This window comes from Gobius niger, assembly GCF_951799975.1.
Source record: "Gobius niger genome assembly, chromosome: 6".
In the NCBI taxonomy this organism is placed as follows: Eukaryota; Metazoa; Chordata; class Actinopteri; order Gobiiformes; family Gobiidae; genus Gobius; species Gobius niger.
In genome coordinates this window covers 2,478,257-2,497,502 of record NC_136857.1, presented here as the reverse complement: position 1 = coordinate 2,497,502, position 19,246 = coordinate 2,478,257, and the positions used below count along the sequence as shown (strand labels likewise).

General features: G+C 42.1%; 1 protein-coding gene across 2 annotated transcripts in view; it reads left to right on the top strand.

The window, feature by feature from the left end:
* The window catches only part of plxna2 (plexin A2), a 519,114-nt gene that overhangs the window by 267,012 nt on the left and 232,856 nt on the right, over positions 1–19,246 (top strand). For both annotated transcript variants that reach the window (XM_079558784.1, XM_079558785.1), the window contains exon 5: positions 11,846–11,946. In XM_079558784.1, coding sequence (XP_079414910.1) covers positions 11,846–11,946 — 101 coding nt within the window. The remainder of the gene's footprint in view (positions 1–11,845; positions 11,947–19,246) is intronic.

Below are 19,246 nucleotides of genomic sequence, written 5' to 3'. Positions count from 1 at the left end.
CAACTATTATTTGGATTATTATGCTCAAATTGAGATGTTTATACTGATCTAGTTAAATACTTTTTGCAGTGTAAACTTAAAGTAAACGTTTGTAGGAGGCTCTTTGTGCTAATTCTGCTCTCTGATTGGACGAGGCAAAGACAGATATTTATGAAATTTACAATGTACAAAACACTGCAGACCCTCACTTTAAAAACAAAGTAGCTTTTCATCCAAAATACATAATTGTCGTGTCATTTTTGCTCTATTTTAGTCTGTGTTCACTAGAAAGAGTTGACTATTTTCGTAATCGATTAGTTGTTTCAGCCCTACATGAGGACAACATAAATCTCTACGACTGCACACTGGAGGCAAAGGAAACAAGCGTTCAATTCATCATGTTCTTTATCTTCGTGCTCAATCCAAAAAAGGCAAACATGTGACCGACTAAACCCCACCGGCACTGGCGGGACACATGCGGCATTTTGAAGTTCATTGGACACTTTCTTGTCCTCTTCCTGCCTCCTTCTCATTCTGTTCTAAAGCTTTGCCCTCTCGCCCCCATCCATCACCGGCAGAGCGGGGTCTGCGTCTGCCGCCGTGTGTGCAGAGTCTGGAGGTACTCGGATGAAATGGAGCCACTATTCATCCTGAGCCGGAGTAACAGATGAAAGTGTTTTCCTTTGACTCTAATGCACGGGCGCGAGAGCTGCTCCTGTGCGCGTCAGCGAAAACACCGCCGTCGTCAGTCTCTCTCAGACCAAACAAAGGAAGGGGATAGATTGGGAAGATCCACACAGAGAGGTTGATCTCATACAGTTTTAATGCAGGGAAAACGATATGTTATGTGTTTTTTTTGTGTGCGATTGTGACGATTGAATTGTCATGCATAATGAATACAAATACCGCCGTACAATGGGTAAATGACACACAGCTGTGGCTCATAAAACTGGCTGGATGTTTCAGGTTTGATCATCGAAATGAATGCGCAGAAGAGGCAGTTGTTGAGTAAGAACTGACTCCATAAGCGTCTCATATGTTGCTTAACCTCTTAACACCCGCCTAAACCGAATGCATGCTGTCCTCTTTGGCTTTAGGCCTCATTTGAAAGCTAAGACCCACAAAACTGATCTTTTTCCTTACGTTTTTGTCATTTTATTGTTGGGTTTTTGTCAAATTTTTGTTGAGTTTTTGTCCCTTTTTTTTTTAGTCACTGGGTTGAATTTTTGTCACATTTTTGTTGAATTTTTGTCACATTTTTGTTGAATTTTTGTTGAATTTTTGTTGAATTTTTGTCACATTTTTGTCACATATTTGTTGAATTTTTGTCACATTTTTGTTGAATTTTTGTCACATTTTTGTCACATTTTTGTTGCATTTTTGTCACATTTTTGTTGAATTTTTGTGACATTTTTGTTGAAATTTTGTGACATTTTTGTTGAAATTTTGTCACTTTTTAGTTGCGTTTTTGTCACATTTTTGTCACATCTTTTTTGAATTTTTGTTGAATTTTTGTTGGAATTTTGTCACATTTTTGTTGAATTTTTGTCACATTTTTGTCACATTTTTGTTGAATTTTTGTCACATTTTTGTTGCATTTTTGTTGAATTTTTGTTGAATTTTTGTCACATTTTTGTCACATTTTTGTCACATTTTTGTCACATCTTTTTTGAATTTTTGTCACATCTTTTTTGAATTTTTGTTGAATTTTTGTTGAATTTTTGTCACATTTTTGTTGAGTTTTTGTCACGTTTTTGTTGCATTTACATCCTTGTTTTCTTCTATTTTTTGTGGCTGTTTTGCTGCTTTTTTCCCAAGAAGCTTTTTGATTAGGGTAAAGCCAAACTGGAGAAAATGGGATCCGTTCAGGTGGGAGTCAAGAGGTTAAAGCGCACTCTGGAGGTAGCATGGGGAAACTGTCATAGTAAACAAGCTACTGTTCAAAACCACTGGCATGCTCACAAACAAAGGTTGTGTTCAGAATGACTTAGATCGGGTTTGGTGACGGCTTGTGGGTTTGAGAGAATGTGGAGGACACTTTAGGATATGATCTATTACGCAACAAAATCCAGAAAATAAAGATGGAAGAGCTTTGAAAGGAAAAAAACAAGAAGGTACAACATTACAGCATGGTTAAAAGCTTGAACAAGTATTTTCTACACAATACTTTAGCATGCTATCTTTAGTAGAGCATTCTTAAAGGGGCTAGATACAAGTTCGCCATTTTATACTCACTACTGCCACCTCGGGTCATACGTGTAACTGCAGCTTCTATATTAAGCTCGTGCATGACGGCACTTCGGACCCGAATTAACACATTTTTGAGCGACAGTGCAGGATTTTAGAGGCAGTTGGGGTGAACAGGTCATGGCTGGAACATGTAGGGGGAGGAAAATACTAAACTCTGTATAGTCCCTTTAAGCAAGACATCTAAGTTAGCCCTGAGGCAATACAAAAGTAGTTCCATGTAAAGACAGTAAGAGAAGCACTTTATCACTGCAAAAAGTAAATAACTATATCAGTATAAACATCTCAATTTGAGCATAATAATCCAAATTTTAGTTGTTTTGACTAGTTAAGAAGTTGTCGGGCATTTGTCCTAGATTATTTCACTTGTTCTGAGATGTTTCCGACTCGTTTCGATACATTTCGTCCTTATTTCAGGTCATTTTCTTTGCCAATGGGGAAAGATAATTGGTCTTATCTCATTGGCAATTTTACTTTGTTATTTCAAGCGAGATTTACCCTAGAAATGGTCTGAAATGTCCTCAAACAAGCAAAGGAAACTTGGTCCGATCAGAAAAAGTGATTTAAGGCAATGCTTGATATTCACTTTTTGCACTGTACACACTGGCTTTGTAATCACACACAATGGCGATGCAAACATTTTGGGAAACATAAATGTGGAGCAGATTAACACAAATATGCATTATTACAATACAATGAAGTTTGAAAGCTTTTGTAGAGTCCTTAAGAAGATGGAAATGGAAAGACTGTGGCATTGATCCTGGCTCGTTCGCTCGCTTCATCATAAATCATGTTGTGAATAATAATGAGTTAACAATTTACTCCCTTTTCTTTTACTCATTCCTTTTAAAAAAAAAAAAAAAGCACTTTAATCATTTAACCCTCATGTAATTAGCTGATGTGAGCAGTGAGTGATAGCTTTAATATAGCACGTCTGTCATCCTACATCACAACACTGTGATTCGCCGTCGCCGAGTTCACTGTTGCCGCGAAGTCAAAACTGCGCCGTTATCCGTTATTTAAGGCTTCGTGTTTCAACCCCCCAAGTGTTGCCTGATGACATTTTATTGCACAAACAAATCAAGTTATGCAAGTCGCGCTTTTGCAGCTCAGTGATTTACGTTTCGGGGGGCCAGGCAGTGGACTCGTCGTCATCTTTGTCGTTGAATAAAAAGCCTCTCTATGGTGATGTTTCAGTAGCCGGACCTCTTGAAAGCCAGAGTCCTGTTGTTTTAACCCTTTCCGCCTGTCAGTCCCATTCCCCAGTCGCTCCACTGTACCCCCCCCCCCCTGCTGGACTAACCTCCCGCTAAGGTCATCTGTGGCTCGAATTTTATTAGCATTCACTTAGCGGCGCGCGGTACGGTGTCATTCCCGAGGTTCAGTCTGTGGGCGCAAAAACGTATATAGGGGAAAGAGCCGTTGCGTTTTTGTCACATTTTTGTCACATCTTTTTAGATTTTTGGTTGAATTTTTGTTGGATTTTTGTCACATTTTTGTTGAATTTTTGTCACATTTTTGTCACATTTTTGTCACATTTTTGTTGACATTTTGTCACTTTTTAGTTGCGTTTTTGTCAATTTTTTGTCACATCTTTTTTGAATTTTTGTTGAATTTTTGTTGGATTTTTGTTGAATTTTTGTCACATTTTTGTTGAATTTTTGTCACATTTTTGTTGAATTTTTGTCACATTTTTGTTGAATTTTTGTTGAATTTTTGTTTTTTTGTCACATTTTTGTTGATTTTTTGTTGAATTTTTGTCACATTTTTGTTGAATTTTTGTCACATTTTTGTCACATTTTTGTCACATTTTTGTTGCATTTTTGTCACATTTTTGTCACATTTTTGTCACATTTTTGTTGAAATTTTGTCACATTTTTGTTGAAATTTTGTCACTTTTTAGTTGCGTTTTTGTCACATTTTTGTCACATCTTTTTTGAATTTTTGTTGAATTTTTGTTGGATTTTTGTCACATTTTTGTTGAAATTTTGTCACATTTTTGTTGAAATTTTGTCACTTTTTAGTTGCGTTTTTGTCACATTTTTGTCACATCTTTTTTGATTTTTTGTCACATTTTTGTTGGATTTTTGTCACATTTTTGTTGAATTTTTGTCACATTTTTGTCACATTTTTGTCACATTTTTGTCACATCTTTTTTGAATTTTTGTTGAATTTTTGTTGGATTTTTGTCACTTTTTGGTTGAGTTTTTATCACACTTTGGTCACATTTTTGTTGAGTTTTTGTCACGTTTTTGTTGCGTTTACATCCTTGTTTTCTTCTATTTTTTTGTGGCTGTTTTGTTGCTTTTTTCCCAAGAAGCTTTTTGATTAGGGTAAAGCCAAACTAGAGAAAATGGGATCCATTCACGTGAGAGTTAGTAGTGTGGCGGCGCCGGGAGATCACCTGCCGAGCGTCTTTGTTTCCGCCGGCGTAAACAGCGGATCAGAAACGTGCGCATCCGCTCCGGCGCGGGGCGAGTTGCGGGTCAGAGGCGGACGCACATGCAAGCGCAGTGGGAGGCGGGGCTTTTATTGTGCAGGCCTGCTGTGTTGAGTGACTGTAGCGTGTGCGGGGCAACAGCTGCTCTGCCACATCCCCAACCCCTCTCCCTCCAAAAAAAAATCCCCCCCGCTCAATTTTGTCCTCTTAACCTCAACTACTGGCCAAAGCCGGAAACCGTGACAAATGCTAAGTCTTTACGCACTTCTGTCGTTTTCACTAAACAGAACCTTCCGTGTTTCGCTTTGAGTTTCAAAACTAGCGTCAACATTGAGACTTTTTGGCTTCTGTGACATCATCTGCACACCCTCTACACTGAGGTACAAAGCTTACTGTAAACGTGTCTGCAAGTTCGTCTTACAGCTGATCTTACAATTTTGATGTTGAAACTTTCGGTTGTCAAAAGTCATTGTTTTGCCTTGACTATGTTTACATGTAGCCGATAGCCTGTTCATAACCCGAATATGACCCCCGGGTTACTCCTTTTCTCATATGGTCATCATATATGCTCGTATCATAATATCCCCATCGAAAGGAACATTAATCTATCAAAAGAAAAACAAAAAAAACAAGGCACTCCTCCACATTTTAACTCTCTATTTACATTAAAAAAAGCCTTTATTTTGCTGGGCTGAATCATAATGTGGAGGAGTGCCTTGGTTTTTTTTGTTTTTCTTTTGAGTAGCCCCAGTCCAAAAGCTTCTGGGAAAAAGGTGTGAAAATAGCAACAAAACTGAGACGAAAACAAGGATGAAAATGTGACAAAAGTGACAAAAAATGGACAAAAATTGACAAAAAAGTGATAAGAATTTGACAAAAAAATGCAAATAATTTGACGAAAAAGTGACAAAAAAGTGACCAAAAAAATTGAAAAATTTGACGAAAAAGTGACAAAAAAGTCCCGAAAATTTGACAAAAATGAGATGACCGCCCGACGAAAAAAATAATGAAAAAAAATCCGATGATGTGAGGAAAAAGATCAATTTAGTTTTGTAGGTCTTTCAAATAAGGTGTTGCACTGGCCGACAGGATTTGGGTAAAGCTGAACTGGAGAAAATGCTCTCGGTTCAGGCGGGAGTTAAGAGGTTAAGCAGAACATTGACGGCATGTAAAGGTTGTCATCGATTCATTCCGTCTCTTTGCCAGATCAATAACTCCAAATATGGCCGAACTTATTGTACAGAAAATGTAAATGTTCACTTGTCACAGATACTGGGAGCTTGGGAAGTGCTAAGTTTAGGTAAGGAGGTTTAGTTGATGAAAGCTCGATCTTGAATTTCAATAATACACATTACACAGTGAGATTTTCATTTATTTTTTGTATTTTTTTTTTCTCTCCAAATGCTGCATTCACAACAGCCCGAGGTGGCAAAAGGAACTGACTTTAAACCAAGTCAATCAGTCCTCAATCCTCATCTTTAAATGCATTTATATTGACTCTAATTGAATGCCGTTTCCTCCTGTGTCACGTCCCCCCCCTTCCGTCTCCTCGGTCTGTCAGAGCCGACTGTGGGTTGCGTCTGTCTGTAGACACTACTCCACTGGGGACCCCCCCACCCCCCCTCCTCCTCCCCGCCGCCCCTCGCTCCGCTGTCCCAGACTCTCTCCTGCTGACAGCTGTCTCCACACTGTAACCCCTTCATGGCTCTGCGCCCACTCTCAAAGTAACACTCTAAAGTTTCACTGAGCCCCACACATGTTTCAGGGAGAGCGTTGGGGATTCGAGGGGGGGGGGAGGGATGTAGTTTTAGCAGATGTAGTTTTGACAATGGGAAATCAACAGTATGTCCTGGACTGAATATGAGCAACCGATCTCTTCACTTTCTTCACTTCCTTAATCTTTTGTTTTATGCAAGGCCACAGTGCCAAAATAAAGCCCCCCCCCCCAGGTGGTTTTCTTCCAGAAGCCGTAGCCAAATCAATTAGAAGTCGCCTCCAAAATGGGAAAATCCGTGACCAAAATGTTTCTGGCAACATCATATTGAGTTTCATCATAGTTTGAGAACGTCATTGATGTGATGATCGATCTTTGAACCTCTTAACCCCCGCCTGAACTGAGCACTTTTTCTCCTGTCCGGCTTTACCCCAATCTAAAAGCTTCTCGACTGGAGCTTGCAGCCTATAGGCCAGTGTGACACCTGATTTGAAGGTTTGATTTTTTTAGTGTTTGGCTGCATTTTCATCCTCATTTCCGACTTACTTTTGTCACTATTTTGACGTCACTTTCATGAAGCTGTTCGATTTGGGCAAGGTCTAACTGGAGACAATGTGCTCGGATCAGGCGGGGGTTAAAGAGACTAGAGCCAAGTTGGCCATTTTATACTCACTACTGCCACCTCAGGTCATACATGTAACTGCACGCAAAATTGACTTTTTCAAGCTTTCCATCATGTTATTCTGTCACTCCCTCATTAAAAACATGCCTGAAGTGTTTCCTTGGCACATTCACGTATTTCTGAGTAATCTGTAAAAACTCTGATGGCGGCCATTTTAGGGATAGGTTTGCCTTAGTCCTCCTAGGAACGCCCCCACCTCCTGGAGACGCCTCCGAGCTTTCGTCACCAGCCGAGTAACTCAACCACTGCTCCTCAGCAGAACCCCCTCCCCACTGATGCCACAGACAGCGTGTGGAGGGGGCGTGTCTAAAGGCTCAGAGGTTCTTAAAGAGACAGAGGCCTATTTCAAGACATTCACTACAGCCATTTTGAGAGAGACATTTTATACAAGGCAGTTATTCTAATTTACTGCATTTACAGACCAACAGAAGGTTTGTCATCATTGTAGTGTGATATAGACTGTTGCTATGTGACTGAAAAAAGCATAATACCCCCTCTTTAAACTCGTACATGACACTAGTTCGGACCCGAAGTAACACCTTTTTGAGTGACAGTGCAGGATTTGAGAGGCAGTTGTGGTGAACAGGTCTGGGCTCATTCACACACTAGGACATTGCAGAACATGTCGAGGGAGGAAAATACCTCATTTTAATGTTTTTAATCTCGGTATAGTCCCTTTAAGAGGTTAACACAATGTAAAAATGTGCAGTCCATGTTAAATGTCACAGATCTGATGCCAGACTGAAATAAAGTGAAAGCTTGTGTACATGGTTATTCATGTGTCATTCACACTACTTCCTGCAGAGGGGGCTCTGACCAGCTCCTTACTGTCTTATGCAGATTGTTTCAAGTTTTATATGGAAAATACATGTGATCAATCAATTATGCCCCATATACCCGCTTTAACTACACACCAGGTGGTAGATTGAAATTTCTGGAGTGCACCAATGGCACTGTTGTTTTGTTGGAATCATTGTCGGATATTTCACAAGTCGCCATCACTCGCACACATCTTATCCCCCCGAAACACACACACACAACCAAACAAACACCCTCCAGGACGTCTTTTGCCAATATGCTCCCAGACTTGGAGCTGCCTGCGTTGTGCCAAGTCTCCTTCCTGGTGGGCCTGTTTGTCATCAGCCACACTTCTGTTGCTGATGTGACCCAGTCTGCAGCTCATTACAACACACCACCTGTTTGTCCCCAAGCGAGACACACACGGCACTCACCGCGTGGGCCACCGTACTCCTGGCACGTCCGCAAAACACACACACATGCGGTGTTCTCTGGCAAAGGCAGGGGTGAACCTAGAACAGCAGTGTCTGTCCAGAGGAGAGCGTGGGGGTTGTCGTCACTGTCCGCTGTTGTCGATGACTTGTTGTCTTTGTCTCCCCCTGTTCCCCCGTCCCGCTGTCCCTCTCGCCTCGGGGCAGCGGTAGAAGTTGACAGGTGGAGGCGAGACCAGGCTTTTGGAGTAGCACAGAGGTTTTTAGGAGTTATATGGAGTGGCAGGAGGGAGCGCAGCACAGTTTGAAAAGTTTTGCTTATGCAATACAGTACAAATGTTGCCAATGTGACTGTCAATCGCTTTCAGACTTTATTCGGCATTATATCACACTTGACTGGTGGTTAAGGCGAGTTATGGTTCAAGCTTATGTCGAACGGCTCTCACTAAGGACATCAACATTTTATTTGTATATATATATTTGATCTTCTACTTACTTACTTGGGTCTTCCAGTGTGTACTGTAATTCAAGTCCCAATGACCTCTATACCTAACTTAAAGTACAGTTTGCATATCTAGTTTAAAGAGGGGGTATTCTGCTTTTTTCAGTCACATAGCCCCAGTCTATATCACACTACAATGATGAGCAAACCTTCTGTTGGTCTGTAAATGCAGTAAATTAGAATAACTGCCTTGTATAAAATGTCTCTCTCAAAATGGCTGTAGTGAATGTCTTGAAATAGGCCTCTGTCTCTTTAAGAACCTCTGAGCCTTTCAGACACGCCCCCTCCACACGCTGTCTGTGGCATCAGTGGGGAGGGGGTTACTCGGCTGGTGACGAAAGCTCGGAGGCGTCTCCAGGAGGTGGGGGCGTTCCTAGGAGGACTCGCGCAAACCTATCCCTAAAATGGCCGCCATCAGTTTTTACAGATTAATCAAAAATACGTGAATGTGCCAAGGCAACACTTCAGGCATGTTTTTAATGAGGGAATGACATAATAACATGATGGAAAGCTTGAAAAAGTCCATTTTGCATAATACCCCCCCTTTAAGTACTTTTAGAGGGATCAGTACCACACATTGAGAACCACTGTCCAGCTCCTGGCTCCATACACTGTTAATACCTGCCAACAGCGTATAAAATTCTCAGCTTCACAAATCACCTTCAAGGTGTTACTTGCACCTTTCATTCACTCCCCCACAATACAGAGACATCATACCGCCTATTGGTTTCTGAATAAATGTACTGTCAGAGCCGGGCCGTCATTGCCCCGATCCAAGACCTTTTAATTTGACTGTTTTTGATCATGTGGATTTCGCCACCGTCTTCCTGTATGTTTAGCCGTCATGGCAGGTGTTGTGTCCATTTGAACACAGTGAGCAGCCAGAGGGGAAGAGAGCAGCAATAAACTGGCTCAACATGCAAAGCAAACATTAGATTTGCATAGAGCCCTGAGGTCACATGCACGCTAGGGCCATTTTAATGTCTTTACAGGTGTGTGATAAACTGGCACTGTAAAATAGACAAGGTAGCCATGATTTAACGGCATCGGTGACAACAGGTTACATTTGGTGCCATTTCTTCTTCATTGCACGACACTCTGCACGGCAGCAATACAGGATCACCACCACCACCACCTCACACTGCCAAATGACAGAAAACTTAGACAGCTGAGTTGTTGTTATCTGTTATCAGGAAGCCTGTCTCTGTGGCTGTTTGGGAGGTGTCCGTCTATGCAAATTCTTAACAACTATTTGCTCAGGTTCAACATCCTTACCCCTAGACAGAACAAGGATATTTGTTTTACTCAAACGCTGCTTACTTTGGCTCATTCAAATTCTCCACCAAGGACACGTTCGGCATTAGCATTCAAATCCCATTAAAAAATCCATTTACGCCTTTAAAAAAAACAACAACAACAGCACTGAAATAATCACTTCTAACTTTTGCTGAGTCGGCTGATCTTTTCAACGCTTCGGGCAAAGAATTAGATGTATTATTTGAAGTTTTTACACTTTTCCACCGCACTTTTCGTCTCTAGTTCAGACTTGTGCGGTTGTGTGTCACTGCAGCTTGTTGCGTAGGTGTGTTTGAACAGGCTGGTGGCCAGAGGTGGACATTTGGCCTCTTTTCACAAACCCCCATTGATGGCACAGGCCCTGGAACCCCTGGCCAACTGCTCCCAGCTGCTGACAGTGCGGCAGATGCAGCCAGTTGACACAATAATGAGAGATATCAGAATACATGTGGATACTGGAGCCAAATACCACTTATCAAAGAGGCCATTGTACGTTTGTTTTGGCTTTTTAGGACTTGTGGGAGGATTTGGATGAGTGTACGCAAAACTGTTAGTGTCTGCCGTGGGTATATGTTCTTTTATGGCAACTTGTGTGGGGAACTTTTTGTATGTGGCATTTTAGCTGAAGAATTGGCATCAAGTTGGTTAAGTGACTTTTAGACATAGACATGATAAATAATAGACTGTCTGCTCACTCCTCCCCAGCGTCATCACAGGAGGAATATCCGGCTGTAGAAAGTTCCAAAAAAATCTGACACCAGGCTTTACAGTTGCTTAAAACGTCCGTAAAGTGCAATGCTTTCTAATGGAGAACTAGCTTGTTGTGCCGCCCATATATGGAGGTACTACAGCAATGGCGGGCAGTGTCATGGTCATAAAGCAGTGCAACCAGCGGCCATTGCTTTTAGACCATATATAAAGTTAACTGACCTAAGTGGAAGGAAACAGCAAATACTTGAACACCTTTTCGGTGTTAAAGTAAATGGTTTAAGTAAAAAAATAAGATACCTCATGGCTGATTAGCTTTCATTGTTTTTCTTAACTGCTAATATACATTAAAAAAAGTCTATAAAAGTTCAATTGACTATCAAAACCAGAGCCGGTTTCAAAGTGGGAGGGAATGTTGACCTCAATAGATACAAAATACTACACTACACAAACCCAAACACCGAAAGTGGTCACTCACTTTGTCATAGTTAGTTAATTTGCCAGCAACCACTCACAAACTACACTCATTCTAGCCTATTGTACATGTTTTTAGTGCTAGGGGAAACCGGAGGAAACCTATACCAGTACGAAGTACCAGTACGGGCCCGATGTACTGTTTTTATCGGGCCCGTACTGGTACTTCTCCTGCAAATGAAGTTCCTAGCCTGTTAAATAAAGTGGATTTGATTTTGATTTTGAAACCTACACGGACACGGGGGGAACATGCAATCCCCGCACAGAAAGGCCCCGTCCAGGCGGGAATCGAACCTGGGACCTTCTAGCTGTAGCACCGTGCCGCAGGTGGTTTTGTGTTTACCCGTGAAAATGTTGACATTAGTGTGAAAAAGCACTGTGGTGGTTTGAAGACGATGATTAAATGCAACAATTCATTCTTGAATGGAAAAGGAAATATTGGTCAATGACTCTTGTTTTGATGAATGCAATTTGTCCGATGTCTCGTTGAGGTTTCGTAACAAGCAAAACCGCTCAACAATAGGTGACTTGATGAAACGATCTGAGGATTTGTGTTCTTCTTGTTGTTGTCCAGGTGACGCAGGTGCCGGTGGAGTCGTGTGAACAGTACAGCACATGTGGAGAGTGCCTGAGCTCCGGAGACCCTCACTGCGGCTGGTGTGTCCTGCACAACATGTGAGTATCCCCTCAGACAACACTTCACATAATGTTCACGAAAAGGCGCTCAATTTTTACTGAATACTCAACATCATATGGAGATGATACAACTGTGTGCTCACAAAAGCTGAAACTTGAAAGTAGAGAAAAACATGGATGAACTGAACACATACAGTACATATAATTACATTACATATAACCATCAAAGTAGAATGTACTTTTTCATACAAACAAATGAGTTCAAATTATAGTTTGCTGCATTTACTTGCTTCAATTCTATTACAACTACCCTTCCTACATCTAGTGCTATAGTTGCTGTAACTGTCAGTACTTTTTTTGTACCTTAACTAAATTGTGTCATGTCGCCCCCTGTCTCTAAAGTACTTGCTATTATTCTCTAAACAAATAACAATACCACAGTTACCACAACTTTTCTCTATCTGGGATTACTCTGAATACTACATTCTACAAAGTACATAATGATTGTTCAAAAGTAAATGTTTATGTTGAACCCTTGGGAATGTTGAAGTAGCCAGTGTTTTTCTTCAAATAACCCGAGGGGTCATCTGTCTCCAAAGTCAAAACATGGCCTTGGGGCTGTGAGTGACACCTGCTGGAGCCTGCGTGCCACTGCACACCTGTTTACTCCACACAATAACAAGGAGCGAGATGTCATTTGAAGGTGTGACTGATAAATTGTTGCGTTTACTCCGTGCTGCGAGTAAAGACGCATTCGCAGAAAGAGAACTCGGGGCACATATATTTGCCACATCTTGCCCTGAAAAGAAATTGAACCACGTCTTTGAATCTCAGTCGCATTCCATCGCCACTTTCTTTCTCAGCTCTTGTGTCCCAGACTCCGCACTTCAGGAAACCTCTTTAGATGCAGCCCCTCACTTTCTATAGACGTATATACGGAGGTATAGCTGGAATATTTGTGTGTGTCAGAGCGCAGCCGCAATCATCATTACCGTGATGGCGGGCCCCTGCAAAGTGCACTTAAGGTAATTTACATCACTCCAAAAAGCTGGGACAGGACAAATAATTGCCTAGCGACAAGGTAATTCAGCGTGTGGGATGGAGGGGAGAGAGAGAGGGGGGGGGGGGGGGGGGGGGAGAGCGAGGGGTGTAGGGGGTATAGGCTGTCGGCATGTCTTCACACGGGGTCTTAATCATAAGCTTTTGTGTAGGCGGGAGAGGCGGCGACGGGAAGAAGGCAGGTGGGGTGCAGTTCAAGTTCGCAGCGTGTCTGCCGAGGTTTGATGCGTAAGAGACCGGGTATAATGTGAGCTCAAGCACTGGATATTATAGTATTGTTGCTTCAATCAAAACAATGATGCAGAAGTGGTGCCGCGCGTTAAGCCTCGACACAGGGGCAGCCAGTGCAAGCGGCTTCACTGGCATTTATAATACGTGAAACTTGCTAACCGTAATAGTTTTGATCTCAAGCAAACATGTTCATTCCTGCGTGTGATTCCTTTATCTAAGTTTAGCTGTTAACATGTGTCTTCTCCTAAGTGCAAATGCATTTGAACTCGTTGGAAATGTGTTCCGCAAATAGACTCTCGATTAAACGCAAATGTAAATATACGCAATGTTTATTAAGAGGAAGAAAAAAAAAATGCAATTAACTTCAAAATTGTGCTGCCCACATACTGCACTGCCAATCAGTACCGTGCCTCTGGGCTTTGCACTTCACCACGCTCCAGCAGTGGCAACAGATACAGGGGCAACAGATACAGTGGCAATAGAGGTGGAAAGATAATGAATAAAATAGTCACTGTAACGCTAAAGGAGGCTACAACGAATGTTTGCCTCAACCCAAATAAAAATATTAAGTATATGCTGTTGTACAGGGGTCCTCAAACTTCTTTCTCTGGGGGCCACATTTTCATTTTCAAATAAAACATTATTGCGTAAAGTGACCAAAGTAACAACTGCTTACACCACTTGTATTGCGCTTTACAAGGCTGTGTCACAAGTTTCTCAAAGTACACTGTAGTCTTTATTCACTCACTCAACACTCTGTGGTGGTAAGCTTCATTTACCACGTGGCTATAATGTATTGTTTATACCATGGTCTTACTTATATCCTGATATCTTGCCCTGCTGTACACATGTGGATTTTCTTTTGATTTATTTATGTTGCCTAGGGCTGTGCAATTAATCGGAATTCGATTACAATTTCACTTTTTTTTTTTTTTGCAAAGCAGACTTGCATTATTTCATGGCGCTGGGATTATTTTCCCTTCGCTTTTCACGTGCCATGGCTCGTGCTTTTGCCTGACATAAAAACAAATGGCGCCGTGTGATGATGTCATCAGGCCGCGCTGCTCAGTTTACTTGCGCGGGTGTGAGGCCTGGCCAGCAGGGGGCAGGTGTGAAACAGGGACCTCTCTTTAATCAAGGCGTACTTGAAATCATTTGTACTTTTATGACTGTCCAGAAAACAGAAAATATTATCATAGTGTTTTAATAAATAAATAAATAAAATAAAGATAGACTTTTTTTAAAGGCAATAATCGAGCAGCCCTAATGTTGCCCCCTAGTGGCTGGAATGAGTATACTGCTTATTTAGTTAAATCATAACCCCGCACAGGAATGGGCCATAAACGTACTTTTTAAAATTTTACATACTGAGGGATTTGTGCTCTACGTACAAGTCAGGGGCCGGGTTAGGGCCGTAGTTTGAGGACCCCTGCTGTAGTATATTGTACTTGCCTATGACCTCACATGGTACTGTTGATTCAAACACAGATCAAAACAATCTATCACCCGCCATGTTTTTGCAATGGGCCGTGACCCACCGAAAATGATCCCTCATCCAACCCGAGAGCCATAAAAACTGCTATACGTGACACTTTATTTACAGTATATGCACGCACAGTTCACGGGCCCTGCACTGTACCATGAGGGGAAGGGTCAGCGCCCCGTTCCATGTCAGAAATACCATCTGTTCGACCCCGGGAGCCGCCCGCCACCTGCCTCCGCTCCTAATCTCCTTCCTCCGTCCTGACCCCGCGGTGCTCAGGGGGCAAGACCTCTGTCACAACTTTAGAGAACTTACTTTCGCTGGCCTTTCTGGATGTTGGGCCAGTTCTGAATGTGGACAACCATATACCTCGTCGTGCATTCTTTCAATTATAACCACCTAAAGCTCGCACTCACCTCTACTTCATCCCACCATTGCTACAAGGCGCCACAAGCTGAGTTCGCTTCAGAGAGGTGTTTGATAAAGCCAGCCGGATAGCTTTTACTGTCTGAAACCTAATTTGAGGTCTGAGAGACACAGCCATTGATTAAAATGAGGCTTCTAATACAGCGGGATTGGTTTACCCTTTGAAATGTGTGTCATGTACTGTAAATAATGAACTTTTTACTCTTCGCGCTTGCTTTGCTTATCCCGTTTTTACATTTCTTGTACAGCGTATGTTCGGCTGCATCTGTGATCGATCTGTACGTCCCCCCGTTTGTATATTCAAATCTGCTCTTGTTGAAAAAAATCCATTGCTGAAAAAAAGAATCACTTGAATGTCTGTCCGTCCCGCGCATCTCTGCTGGATTCCCGCTCCTTTTCCGGTTCTTCTTCTTCTTCTTCTGGGGCTCCTCATTTCCCAAATTTTCGTCATTCGCAAAGAAGCCGGGGCCGCTGCGTTTTCCGTGTGTGTTTCTCATGTTTGCGTGTTCCATCTCCTTCCTCTGAGCATCTAAGCAGTGCCACTCATCTCTCTCTCTCCCTCTCTCCCTTCTCTTTGGGGTTTGCCGCACATAAACACCTCCCGACTTTGATCAATCCCCTCCCTCCTTATACAACTGTCAACCGCAATATCCATCCTCCCTCCTCTCCCTCGCCTTTTATTCCTTATGCCAGCTCGCCCATTGAGGAACTGTAATGCAGGTAATTAGGAACACAGGGGGACATTAGCATCATTGGCGTTGATGAGCCGCTGAATGGAGCCGCCGGTGAATGGTCCGGGATTGGCGTGTCTGTCATCCCCGCTCTTTCTTCTTCCTCTGATTCGGTGTGGCGTGAGATTGTAAAGTCCTTTAATTACCGGCAGCTGCTTGGCGCCTGCTGAAAGAATGAGGGGTAGGGATAAGACAAGGTGTGAGTGCTGAATGAGTACACAGAAGTAGCCGTAGTGGTGGTGGTGGTAAACCGATTTTCTTTTGACTGTTTCCTTTCCGGGCATTTGCATATTGATTACATTCTGGGTCACCCCTTGAAGACTTACCCTGTCTTGTCCCAAAGATGTTTGCAGGAACCTCTCGTGTCGCGCCACTATTACTTTTTTTTGTCCAAGGGCTGCACAATATATCACAAAAAGTATCGTTTCGCGATATTAGGTGATGCGATATCCGTATCACAAGAAGCCATATATATCGCAACATCACTAAAGTCTTCATCGGACTGAGTTGAAATGTGTTTAAGTTCCGTTTTAATTGAACATTCAGTCAGTTTTGGTCCTGGTATAGTCTTTCCTTTAGTCTTCTTTTGATGCAATTTGCTGAAAAACGTACAATTTGTGTTTAATTATAATGTAATACAGTGATTCTCAACCTTTTGGCCCCATTAAAACAGGTAAGGGGATTTGTGACCCCCCGCCCGGGTCACACCGTGAGACATAGGAACATTAGCTGACATAATTCTTAAAAAAAACAAAGAAAAAAAACAAATGGCTGAAATAAAATTCATCAAACTACGGAAAAATAATGGCAATCTGGTACAATAGCACACACATGCTACAATAAAATTAGACTATATGATTATAATTGAGAACCACTGATGTAATATATAGTGTTGTGTTGAACTGGTTTAGCGAAATATAGCAATAATATCGTATATCGCATATCGCATATCGCAAGTTGCTATAATATTGTTTAGCCCTGATTTTTAAGAACTAAGTGTTTTATTGAAGAGTGATTTGAAGCTCTGTAGTGAATCCGTGTCACTCCTAATGTTACAAGTAGACACAGACGGCATCTTGGGAATTTCCCAAAAATGGTCATGTTCGAAGCAGCCATTGAAAAATATTAACTTTCTCCTATTTCTCCACCATTACCGTATTTTATCACTCCGGAGTATAAAACGCACCAGAGAAGAAATGCATAATGAAGAAGAAAAAAATGTATAAGTCGCTCCGAAGTATAAGTCACACTGTTGACAAGCCTCTCCCGGCAGCATGTTGTAAAAGCACCCATTTCCAAACTAGTTCCTCTAGCTTTTAGCCCGCGATTAGCTTTTATTGTTTTCTTTTCGCCAGTCCCTCACATGTTTCCCGCTCACTCCAAACCTTCTTTCTGCTGGTCCATTACCTTTTTCTTTTTTCAGTGCAGTAAGTAAGTGTTTTATTTGTCATTGTACAACCGTACAGGAGTAGCAGAAACTGGTAACCAAAGATAGAGTGCCCTCCAGCAACTGTAAGTGTGAAAATAACAAATGTAAAATCATATGTTTTGATATATGTCGCACCTGAGCATAAGTCGCACCCCCGGCCAAACTAGGAAAAAAAAAAGTGTGACTTATAGTCCGGAAAATCTGCTTTAGAATACTGAATTATGAATATATTGTACTCCTTAATAAAGAAACAGAGACATGTGGAGGAGCAAAGGGGTTCAACAGCCCATGAATACTTAAAAAACAGACCAGAATCTACTTTAGCTTAACGCTACATATGCTAACATTAGCAAAGAGTGCCGTTTTTCGCTTCTACTGAACAATTTGTTGTGAAAAGAAAACTCACATGGACTAGATTGTGACTTCATTTGTGCTTGTGTGGCAAATATGTTTATAGTCCGCCAGAAAACGGTTAAAAAGAGTGAAAATGTTTCTTCTTTCTTCTCTCGCGGCTAGACCGCAACCGCTTGTATGACGCGATGCCGACTCTATGCTTTAGCTTCTGCTCACATTACAACAACTACTACAGTGTTATTCCAATTATTTCTGTGCTGTTCTAAATCTGGAATCCAGAGCCTTAGTGAAAACAAATAATGATACAAAGTTACCCAAAGAAAAGTGAGAATGCGGGAGGTGCTGTAATTGGCCCAGGATCAGCATTATCGCTCCTACACGTTTCTTCTCCGTCAGACTTGATGTGGCGCGAGATTGTAAAGTCCTTTAATTATCAGCAGCTGCTCGTCGCCGTCCTCTGAAAGCCTTAAGAACAAATGTACACCCCGAGTACGACTGTATCTCGCGGCGAGCGTTTGATGCCCGCTCAAACCACGCCGCATTTTGATTACAGCTCCAAAGCGGCTCATCATCTCGAGCGCTCTTCACTCGGCGGTCCTCCGATGAACGTCGAGCCTCTGCCTGACCGACGTCCAAAAAACACAGATCTGGAGTAATGCTATTCGCCTGCCGGCTTTCCCCAGCGCCGTTAGATTAGCTCTGTAATCAGCCCCAAAAGAGGCTTCCCCCCCTCCATCTCCAAACACCCCTGTCGCTCCATTCTCCGCCTCTCCATCCCGCGCTCCACATTCCGGCGCATGACAATGGAGGCTCGTGCGATTTGCGAGGGATTAGTTGCGAGTCTGATTCTCGTCCAAGTGCGGGGACTGAGCGAGTCATCTGGTGCCAAGGTCAGCAGGAATTCAGCGTGGAGTTAATGTCAGTCAATGGACGCCTCGCCAAAACCATACGATGCATTGAAAGTATCCTAAAACTGCTGCTTCATGAGGCCTCGCTGTTACAATACACTCCTACAATCATTTGTGTTAATGTATCATAAATTGTCTCTATTTGTTCAAACTTCTCTGAAATGATAATGCTCTCGGACGTGTTTAAAATACGCTCAACTGAATCTCGATTTTCGCTAATGAATCGCTAATCTATTTCCAGTCATAATATTCACTTATAGTCCATTAGATATACTGAGTAGCGCAGCCATTATGAGAAATCAGGCAAACTATTAACTATTACATGTCATGGCTGTGTTTCTAGTGCTTCAAAACAACCATTTATAATCCTGTTAATGAATAAGTCATAGGCCCAGTGACTTCAGTGGAAACAGGTTGACCGTCTCTGTTGGAACAAGAGAGCGTGCAAGATTCTAAACACGTCCTAGACCTTTCTACCTGAAGCCAAAGACTCTCCATGTCAAGAATCTCTCGTGATCATTGCAATAGAGCTCAGGAATTGGGTCATCAAGCCGCGAAGATTTCTGGCGCTTCCCGTAATAATAAACCGATGGAGATTTTAAAAATGTGAAATACTGGCGTTCACTTCCATTCACGTGAAAGCATTTGGATATTACAGCCGATAGATGTGTTGAGTGTCGGATTTAGGTGGAAAAAGGGCTTCATAAAGTCAGTACTG